This window comes from Lacerta agilis, chromosome 4, assembly GCF_009819535.1.
Source record: "Lacerta agilis isolate rLacAgi1 chromosome 4, rLacAgi1.pri, whole genome shotgun sequence".
In the NCBI taxonomy this organism is placed as follows: Eukaryota; Metazoa; Chordata; class Lepidosauria; order Squamata; family Lacertidae; genus Lacerta; species Lacerta agilis.
Genome location: NC_046315.1, coordinates 8,455,788 through 8,466,942, shown reverse-complemented (window position 1 = coordinate 8,466,942; position 11,155 = coordinate 8,455,788). Strand labels below are relative to the sequence as shown.

The window sequence follows — 11,155 nt, the reverse complement described above, 5'->3', positions numbered from 1 at the left end:
GGGGCTGGATGTGGCCCAATCGCCTTCTCCATCAGGCCCATGGATGGTCCAGTAATCAGCATGTTTTTACATGAGTAGAATGTGTGCTTTTATTTAAAATGCATCTCTGGGTTATTTGTGGGGCATAGGAATGCGTTCATATTTTTTTTCAAAATATAGTCCGGCCCCCCACAAGGTCTGAGGGACAGTGGACCGGCCCCCTGCTGAAAAAGTTTGCTGACCCCTGATCTACCCATTCCACTTGTGACATGCGTCCTTAGTTGACAGACCAGGTAGCCCCAAAGACCTTCACTTGCCACCTTCTCTGGCACCCTATCTGCATAACATTGCAATTCTAAAATATATTGTCCATTCCGGGTCGCCACAGTGTCCTTTCACTTGGCAGATCAAGATGAGCAGGTGACAACGAACGTCGCAAGGTTTTTAGCTGGGGCAATCGGAATAAGACCCACTATTTGACTACTGATTCAAAACCCTAAAATGTATTTTAGGTAATTGACTTTTAATTTCTATTCTTTGTGTATCGTATTGTTGTTCTATTGCTATGGCTGATGGCTGACGAAAATAAAAATTCATTCATTCATTCATTCATTCATTCATTTTTCACTTGCCAATAATCAACCAGGGGACGATGGCCATTTCCCTGCAAAGTTCTAGCTGCTTCCTCCCAGACATCTCGAGGTGCTCAAGACTGCAGCCATGTACAATTCCACTGCCCTGCAAGATTGTCGTGGGGCTGTGGTGGTCGGCTCTTGGCTTGGCCCTGCTCCCTCTCCCAATATATTGTGCAGCCTTTAACGTCGGCCTGGTGGGACCTTGGACCTGCGACCCCTTCTTCTCCAAGGCTTTCCCCCAGGTTGCTGCGAAGCTAGCGATGGAGCGGATAAGGAAGGATCCTTCTGTTAACTCTCCCCACCAGCTGGGCTGCATGTTATGCGAGGAAGACTGCCAAACTTCTAAAGCCCTGGCTGGATTCATTGGCTATGAAAAGCAGTTGTCAGCTTTCATAGGTCCCCTGAACCCAGGCTACTGCGCCACGGCCTCCCTGCTTGGCAGGAGCTGGAACAAAGCTGTGTTTTCCTGGGCCTGCATCAGCGACGAATTGGACAGCCCAAGCTACCACCCTACTTTCGTAAGAACGTTGCCCTCTCCAACTGGGATCCTCCTCTCCGTGCTGAAATATTTCAGCTGGGCTCATGTCGCCATCGTGTCTTCCCAAGAGGAGCTTTGGAGGGACACGGCTAACAAGCTGGCAACAGCGCTGAGGAACCGTGGGCTCCCGGTGGGTGTCGTCACCTCGATGGGGAGAGGAGATGGAGATGCTGAAGGAACTTGGGCAAAGATCCAAGCTGCTGGTGACATTAAAGGTAAGGAAGGTGAGAACGAGCCTTTGGCCCGGCGGGAATACAGAAGGTTTTAGGGCGCTTGAAGGCTGTCACAGCTTTGGGTGGGATTCAGTTGCATGCCAGCAAACTCAAGCCGTGCAACTGCCATGAATGAGCCAGCCCCCAAGGGAAGTTTGCAGCCAGCTTCCAGTGAAGGAAGGAATCATAGAATCATAGAGTTAGAAGAGACCACAAGGGCCATCCAGTCCAACCCCCTTCCAAGCAGGAGCCAGGAAGAGAGAGGGTTAACTACAAGGCAGGAGGATATTAGGTGAGAGAGCCAACTCTCTGCCCTTAGGAATGCCAACTGATAGCACAGTTACAGGGAGTCAGCCGTTAGCTTGCCAGTGCACCAGTGGAAGACAAAATGCATGGGCTAGAAAAGAAAGCAGCTCAGAGAGTGGGAAAGACCACTGAAGCACACTCTCAGAGAATGAGGAAGGGGTGGGAGCTGACCTCCTTAGCCCATGGTCTAGGTGTATGGGGGGGGGTCTTCAGAACAGAATATGTCACAAGAGGAAGTTCGGCTGTTTCTGGTCTCGCCGGAAACACCCTCCTCAAAAGGCAAACTCAGATGGAGGGGGGGAGGAGGAGGAGGAAGAGATGGAGGAAGTAGAAAAGGAAATGGTGGTAGCTGAATTGTGGCTGGAGGAAGGGGGATTAAATGTGGCTATTGTCTGCCCCCCCCCCCACTATATAGTACCTCCATGGTTGGAGGCTGTATGCTTCTGAATTCCCGCTGATGATGACAATGATTTACTTATAGCCCACCCGACTCTGGGCGGTTTCCAAAACATAACAAAACACCAAACATTAGAAACTTCCCAATAAAGGTCTGCCTCCAGGTGTCTTCTAAAAGTTGTGCAGTTCTTTATCTCCTTGACATCTGATGGGAGGGCGTTCCACAGGGAGGGTGCCACTGCCAAGAAGGCCCTCTGCCTGGTTCCCTGTAACTGCATCCAGATGATGCTTGGGGGCTTCCCAGAAGAGGCATCTGGTTCACCACTGTGAGAACAGGATGCTGGACTCGATGTCTACCCTCCAACATTGCCGGGCAGAGGGCCTTCTCGGTGGTGGCGCCTTCCCTGTGGAACGCCCTCCCATCAGATGTCAAGGAAATAAACAGCTTTCTGACTTTTTTGTATGTATGTATGTATGAATGTTCGTACGTACGTACGTACGTACAAACAAACAAACAAACAAATATTATTATTGTTATTACTACTACTACTACTACTACTACTACTACTGATGTATAACAGAATGTCCCTATTTTTATCTCAGGAATATTGGAGGGTATGCTAGATGGGCCTTTAATTTGACCCATTAAGGCTCTTCTGTTATGGCAGAAATAATCCTGGGCTGCCTCATGTACCTTATACAGCTGTTGTAAGGACCGTGATGTTTTACCTCCACTGTTGGGAGTCATTATACCTGGGCCTTTGGTTTGATTCAGCAGCCTGGCCATTCTGGTGTTCTTAAAATGACTCTTTGATTTCTGTGCTGCAGTTATCATTTTGTGCATGCATTCGGCTCTCATCGGAGGAGAGGACCAGGCTACCTTGCTTACTAAAGCCCAAGAAATGGGTCTGGCCGACGGCAGATACGTCTTCCTTCCGTATGACACTTTGTTCTACAGCCTCCCGTACAGAAACCACTCCTACTTCATTCTGGAAAACGACCGCTCCTTCCGGGAAGCCTACGACGCAGTGTTGACCATTACTTTGCAGTCCGGGGAGAAAACGTTTTATGAGGCGTTCGAGGCAGCGAAACGAAGGGGCGAAATCCCTCTCGATCTGGAACCTGAGCAGGTCAGGACTGTCTAGAGCAGAAAGCTTTCATTTTGCTAATTATTTTATTTGTTTGTTTGTTTGTTTGTTTGTACCCTGCCCACCTGGCTGGGCTTCCCCAGCCACTCTGGGCAGCTTCCAGCAAAATATTAAAATACAATAATTCATCAAATATTAAAAGCGCCCTATAACAGGGTTGCCTTCAGATGTCTTCTAAAAGTCAGATAGTTGTTTATTTCCTTGACATCTGATGGGAGGGCGTTCTACAGGGCAGGCGCCACCACCAAGAAGGTCCTCTGCCTGGTTCCCTGTAACCTCACTTCTCGCAACAGGTAGGTAGCCGTGTTGGTCTGCCATAGTCAAAACAAAATATAAAATCAAAAATCAAAAAATCCTTCCAGTAGCACCTTAGAGACCAACTAAGTTTGTTCTTGGTATGAGCTTTTGTGTGCATGCACACTTCTTCAGATACTTCTCGCAGTGAGGGAACTGCCAGAAGGCCCTCGGAGCTGGACCTCAGTGTCCGGGCTGAATGATGGGGGTGGAGATGCTCCTTCAGGTATACTGGGCCGAGGCCGTTTAGGGCTTTGAAGATCAGAACCAACACTTTGAATTGTGCCCAGAAACGTAAACGTAAAGCTAAATAACATCCTGCGCCCTTCCTAATCAGTCAGGGTTGCCTTCTTCAGTAATCCACCTCAACACTATAACTGTAGAAATGCACTTGGCAGAGAGGTGTCCTTGGCTGTGATCCACCTACTGTGGATCTTCCTGTCTTCTACCCCACCAGACACCACTGACCACCAAAGAAGTGATTAGCAGAATGAAAGGAAAGTCCCTTGCAACCCACTTTGGGCAACCTCGCAAGTGAGCACAGCAAAAACCCCTGCACTCCATTCAGGAGATATTCTCTGCACTTCCATAATTTTTGAACGCAATGGCTTCCCCCAATAATTAACCAAGAATGGATAGAAGCCATTTCCAACACAGCACGTTTGCTTAGCTCCCTTTTCTTTCCCAAATAGGCAACATTGGGGTCAGGTGGAAAAGGGAGTGGGGGAGCTGGATTTCTTTAGTTCTCTCTCCTCCCCAGAGCCGTCTCATCCATAGAGGCCGGTGGCGCGGCGCGCCAGGGCGCAGGGCACCCCAGGGGCGCCCCCGTGAGCCCGCCGGCATACCGGGCTCCCCCTCCCCAACCCGCCCCCGCCCCCATGGGCAGGCAGGCACTCGTGCGCCGGCGGGCGGGAGGGCGGGCTGCAAGCCGGTCGCCCTCGCCTCCCAGAGCCCCAGCTGGAGCGCTGAAGCGGCGCGGGGCTTTGCGCGACCTTCCAGCACTCCAGCTGGGGCTCTGGGAGGCGAGGGCGACCGGCTTGCAGCCCGCCCTCCCGCCGGTGCACGAGTGCCCGTCCGCCCGCCCCTCATCCTCCGCCCGCCGGAGCGCGGGCGCCCGCTCCAACGCCACGCCTCTCATCCCCCGCTCGCCCACCCCCCCTCCCGAGGGGCGGCCAGCGCGGGAGGGAGGCTGGCGGAGAGGCGGCAGGCTGGGGGCGCCGAGGGATCGCTGCGCCAGGGCGGCAGATCCCTCTAAGACGGGCCTGCTCCTCCCCATACTGGGCATTTGTGGAAGCAAGGAAAGGTAAAGGTAAAGGGACCCCTGACCATTAGGTCCAGTCGTGTCCGCCTCTGGGGTTGCGGCGCTCATCTCGCTTTCCTGGCCGAGCTAGCCGGCATACAGCTTCTGGGTCATGTGGCCAGCATGACTATGCCGCTTCTGGCAAACCAGAGCAGTGCATGGAAACGCCGTTTACCTTCCCACTGGAGCTGTACCTACTTATCTACTTGCACTTTGATGTGCTTTCGAACTGCTAAGTTGGCAGGAGTTGGGACCGAGCAATGGGAACTCACCCCATCCCAGGGATTCGAACTGCCAACCTTCTGATCGGCAAGCCCAAGAGGCTCGGTGGTTTAACCCACAGCGCCAAGGTGAGCTAAATGATATGACGGGTGTCAGCTCTGGTTTGCCTCTGAGCCAGACCATTTCCCCAGGTTTTGGAAGGTGCTAAAATCCTGCTGTCTTTCCCAGGTCTCTCCGCTCTTCGGCACCGTCTATGACGCTATTTACCTTGTCGCAAAAGCTTTAGCCAAGGCTCATCAACAGGGGGAGACGGAGGTCTCGGGGGAAACGTTGACTCAGCACGTCAGAAACCTCGACTTTGCTGGGTTCAGCCGCAGGGTAGAGGCTGACAGCAAAGGAAAACCTCTGGCCCAGTACGTCGTCCTGGACACAGATGGCAGAGGGAGCCACTTCTTCCCCACCTACTTGCTGGTGGCATCCTCTGGCTTGGTACAAACCCTGGGAAGGGTGATGCATTTTCCTGGCGGAAGCCCACCCCCAGCTGATTCCAGCTGTTGGTTCGATCCAGGTGTTCCCTGCATTAGAGGTAAGTGGTGCCTGTATCGCCATTTCTAGCATTCTTGCACTTTGTTTACAGTCCTTCTTAATCCATACAGGTGAAACTCGAAAAATTAGAATATAGTGGAAAGGTTCATTTCTTTCAGTAATTCAACTTAAAAGGTGAAACTAATATTTGAGATAGACTCATGACGTGCAAAGCGAGATATGTCAAGCCTTTATTTGTTATAATTGTGATGATTATGGCATACAGCTGATGAGAACCCCAAATTAACAATTTCAACTTTGGGGTTTTCATCAGCTGTACGCCATAATCATCACAATTATAACAAACAAAGGCTTGACATATCTCGCTTTGCACGTCACGAGTCTATCTCATATATTAAACTCCAGTAGCTAATGAAAACAATTGCTTACATAAATGGACTTTTCCACGATATTCTAATTTTCCGAGTTTCACCTGTATATCGTTTTTATTATGTCTCCAGAGATATTTCAGACCATACAATATTTTTATACAGTACACACCTAACTTCCTAACCCTCCTTTCCTGGTGTTTATTTTTATTGCTCCTTCCCTAACCCTATAATTTTCTATTGAATTTTCTGCTTTACAATTTAGAATACTCATTTAAACATCCTTAAAATATCAATGACTTCCCTTCTTCCCTTTCCATGGTTCATTTTGCATAATATAAATCTCTGCATATTTTACATAAGCTGAACCATTCAGTATTCCATTATTACACCCATCAAAACTTATTTACACTGTTGAATTTATCTTAATGCTGCCCACGTTTTCAAATAAACACAATTTCCCTCCATATATATTCAATAAACACGAGGAAAGAGGTGTGGGGAGGGGAGAGGAAAAAGTGAACAGCAAGCTTCTTAAAGTCACAGTTTTTAGAATGACCACCTGGGATGGAAACAGTTCAGTTAGCCCTGCCTTGACCCGTCTCTTGTCCCTGTTACTTGTCTAGGTCTGGATCCTCCCATCGTGGTCTTGGTCCTGCTGCCGCCACTCACCCTTCTGCTCTTCGGCATGTGCCTGGCGTACCTCATCAGGTCAGAGCATTTTCTTCTCTCTCTAGTTTTGAAGAAGGCTTCTGCCTAGCTCACTGGTCAAGAAGCAAAAGGTTTGTGCCCTGACTCAGCTGACAAGCTCATCATAACATTTGAGCCATGATCTGAGGCAGGGTGGGGGAAAAAATTCTGATCCCAAGCACCAAATTCCCTTCTGGGTGACCTTCTGAGGACCACATGTCAGTGGTGGGAGGGGCCAGAGGCAAAAGTAGGTGGGGTAGTGGGGTAATATATATTACCTTTACACAGCAGACTCGCTTCTACACACGCTTTCACATGCCCTCTCCATCGAGACAAGCAAGAGGCATTGTCAGAGTTCAGGAATACCTTTCACTCAGGCAAAGCACTCATGGAGGGTGCAAAGTTGTTGGAGAGTAATATTTGGGAAAGAGATCCTTATTCTCTTGCAGCAGAGTTAGCGCAATGGCAATTGCTCCAAGCACATTAAAACCTGGTTAGATTTACATCTGCCCTCATCCATCTTTAAACAAATGTTTCCCACGAAAATACTTAGGCTAGAATAAATCACAGACGCATAGCTTTGCAATTAAGTGAATGCTTTACTCACAGAGTTTCCGGAAGTTACCGAAAATAAGTCTCCATCTGATGGCAGTAAATAAAGAAGAAAAGGGTTGCAAGTGACTTTTTTTTTTCAACACTACTTGGTTTCCTTACAAAAAAGTACAAGCAGTCTTTGGGTTAGCAAAGATGCAAGCTATACAATTTCTCTTCTGGGTAGATTCAATTCACTTGGTTTTTCCTGCAACTGGGAGCTATTGACTGCATGTCTCCTTCTTTGCTTATTCCAGGAAGCACAAAGAGAAAGACAGATTGGGGGGCAGAGCCTGTCGAGAACCTGCTAAGCCACACCCACTTGCAACCTGATCTCTGGGCTCAGGTTAACTCTTTCATGCACACAAGTGTGAATCAGTAACCATATGTAACAACAGAATCAGAGCCAATGAGGGGTGTGGCCTGAGGTGAGAGGGATACAGTAGTTGTCCTAGGAATACCGTATTTTTCGCTCCATAGGGTGCACCGGACCATAGGGCGCACCTCGTTTTTAGAGGAGGAAACAAGAAAAAAATATTTTTCTAGTTTTCCTCCTCTAAAAGCCCTGTTTTTTTGAGGATCAGCTAAAAGTTTTGCAGCTTTTTTGCAAAGGGAAAAGCCCTGGTTTTTTTGAGGATCAGCTAAAAGTTTTGCAGCTTTTTGCAAAGGGGGAAAAGCAAAACTCCTTTTGCAAAGGGGGAAAGGCAAAGAGGAAAAGCCCCGTTTTTATGGGGTTCAACTCACATTTCTGAAAAATCTTAAGGAAAGGGAGCCCTTTCTACTGTTTCCAGACAGATAATCTAATCAGCCAGTCACATGTCGCTGGGGAAACAAACAACCTCCCTCTGCAGCACATTCAACAATGGAGGCCTGGGCAAGAGGGCGGGGCCGAAAGGGAGCCAGGACTCTTATCTCTCTCCCGATCTCTTGCTGATCAGCTCCTGAGCGGGGTCCTTTCAACACCCCCTTTTCTCTTTGTAAAATAAAAAGCACGATCTGGTTTTGGCCCCTGGGCAATTCAGCTCCAGGGACCACCACTCGCTCCATAAGACGCACAGGTATTTCCCCTTACTTTTCAGGAGGAAAAAAGTGTGTCTTTTGGAGCGAAAAATACGGTAGTTCTTCCTCATCCCTAGATACATGCATGATTAATAATAATGATGGCTTTGTACATTTTTTATTATCAGTAATAGTTGCAGTAGTAGTAGTCTACAGCCCTATAACCACAGGTCTCAGGGTGGTTCGCAAGATTAAATCACAATATAAAAACATAAGATACATAATTTAACAGATGTAAAACAGGATCTCAGCTTTGGCTGGCTATCCTCCATATTCACATGGAACATCCACCTTGGTACAAACTTTGCGATTCACTCTAGTACAAAGTTTACTCAGGCTCCATTTGGCTTGCACGGCTCCTTCCAACCCAGCCATAGGCAGGAATCCACTCCACATTTTGTCGGCTGTCTATTCTGAGCCATCAACATGGCCTTCTGTCTTGCAAAGGGAGAGTTACTGGGAGGTCTAATTGGTTAATGACTGCAAACCTTGGGAAATAAATTGTGCTAACTTAAGTGTTACGCGTGGAGCAATTATGACATGCCAGGTGTTCAAAATCCTCTGACAATTCAGGAGTTCACTGATTTCCTACTTAGCGCTTAGAAAAATAATAGCGCCGAATCATTAACACATTAATGTGAGCAAGCGCCCAGAGCCAGTTCGTCATACTTGCAACGTTTGGCATTGACCCTAAAATGGTCTAGGCCAGGGTGATGTTGTTGGACTACAGCAGGGCAGAGGTGTAGGAAGGTCAGGTGGTACCCAGTGCGGAAAATTTCTTGTCAACCCCCCCCCCATTGATTTTTTTTATTTTGTGCCTGCAAAAATGGTTTTACATTATTTCATATTTTCTTACAAAGGAATGAGGATTCTGGGCCTCTGATAACAAGTAGGCGACTATGGGCAGATACTTAAATCTGCAGGATGGATTCTGTTTTGGCTTGTGTTATTTTATTTATGTTTATTGTTTATTTGTTTAATAAAATTTAGTAATAATAAAAAACCTGCAAAGTGGTTTACCAAAACAAAAAACAAAACAAAACAAAAACAACAGCAGTAAAAATCAAGAAAAATTAACAATCCTATTTTAAAACATCCTCAGCAGCTCGGAAAGTCGGCCTTTGTGAAGAAAATGAGACTAGGCTGAGTAGATTTGGTCTTGCCTTGCCTTGCCTTGCCTTGGCCCCACCCCCAACCCAGCTGGCCAATCGGCTGCAGGCAGGGGGCGGAGCGAAGGCAAGGCAAGGCCCAATCTACTCGGCCTAGTCTCATTTTCTTCACATAGGCCACTTTCCAGGACCCATGAAGCCCAGAGGAGGGTAGGGCAGTAGGACGGTTCATTAAAAAAAAATGTTGAAAATGCCTGCTCCAAAGGTCTTAATCTTGCTACACTATTAACATACAACTGGGCCTAGTGATCTCAGCAACACTCCCCCTATGGATCCTTTCTAAGGGTTCAGAGTCTGAACTGCTTCCTGCCAGAGGCTCTTCCTGCTCACTAAACCCCGTTTCCCCATCAGCATCTAGTACCTCTTCCCAATCTTCTCCTTGAGAGCCAGTGTGGTGTAGTGGTTAAGAGCGGCGGACTCGTAATCTGGTGAACCAGGTTCGCGTCTCCGCTCCTCCACATGCAGCTGCTGGATGACCTTGGGCTAGTCACACTTCCCTGAAGTCTCTCAGCCCCACTCACCTCACAGAGTGTTTGTTGTGGGGGAGGAAGGGAAAGGAGAATGTGAGCCGCTTTGAGACTCCTTCGGGTAGTGAAAAGCGGGATATCAAATCCAAACTCTTCTTCTTCTTCTTCTTCTTCTTCTTCTTCTTCTTCTTCTTCTGACTTCTCTTCGATGTCCCACCTCCCTCCTCTGGGCTTTCCATCGGGGGTTCCTCTGCTGGTGCCTCCCACCACTCCTCATCTTCCAGCCAGTCTCTGACAGCGAGTGCCTTTAATTCGTTAAAGTATCATGGTACATAAATATGTCTTTGCATGAAGCCCCGGCGATGGTTATGAAATGTAGGGTGTGTGCAGAAAGTGTTGTTGCAGCTGTTGCTTCTTGGCCCAAGAATGGTGCGTGCTTGTGCAGAATGAGGGTGGTCCGGCCAGCATCCCAGAAAGAGGCTTTCTTCCAGAGTCAATACAATGCAGATCAGATGCTCTTTGGGGAACCATGAAATCACCTTCTGATTTACGGGAGGGATAACCCGCCAGCCTTCCACCAAGATGACCAAAGCTGCCCTAAGACCTTCTGACATCTCCACATTCATTCGTTCTGGTCCTTATAGCCTGCTCAGGTGAATGAGCCAGATATCTTCATCAGCCATAGGTGGAGGCGAAATTGATCCGGGTGATGTAATTGGGTAACTGGCTTTTGGATTTGATTTATGAATTGAGATAATGACATGAGGTAACTATGAGCCAGCCACTCCCACTGAGACTCTTGGGCTTGCTGGTCGAAATATAACGATGCTCTCCTGGCTCCTTTTCAGGCACAGCGCCCTCTATCGCCAAGTCATCAAAGGGCCTAAGAAGTTACTGCTGACTCTGGACGACCTCACTTTTGTAAACACCAAACTCAGCAGAATGGTAGGCAATCCAAGTTGTGCAATAGCTGGCACTGAACTTTGCACCTAAGCGAAATCTGTTCATGGGGAGGAGTTTCCTCCCACCATTTTTCATCACACCGTCACAGGAGCTCCTTGTCTTGAGTTATCTTTTCAGCTAAATGTTAACTGCACATATTTTTATAGCAAAGCAAAAGTTGCAAATCCTGCAAGGTTTTCCACTTGGGAGCAATTGAACTTCTGGCAGCTGCCATCACCCATGATAGGAGTTCCTGAGAGCTGAAATATTTCAGTTGATTGTTTCATAGATTT

General features: G+C 48.0%; 1 protein-coding gene across 1 annotated transcript in view; it reads left to right on the top strand.

Annotated features, from left to right (window-relative positions):
• The first annotated feature begins 631 nt into the window (after positions 1-631).
• Positions 632-11,155, top strand: part of LOC117045052 (retinal guanylyl cyclase 2-like) — a 36,498-nt gene continuing 25,974 nt past the window's right edge. Inside the window, exons 1-5 of the mRNA XM_033145837.1 lie at positions 632-1,355; positions 2,895-3,196; positions 5,259-5,616; positions 6,571-6,655; positions 10,769-10,865. Of these exons, the coding sequence (XP_033001728.1) occupies positions 632-1,355; positions 2,895-3,196; positions 5,259-5,616; positions 6,571-6,655; positions 10,769-10,865 (1,566 nt within the window). The remainder of the gene's footprint in view (positions 1,356-2,894; positions 3,197-5,258; positions 5,617-6,570; positions 6,656-10,768; positions 10,866-11,155) is intronic.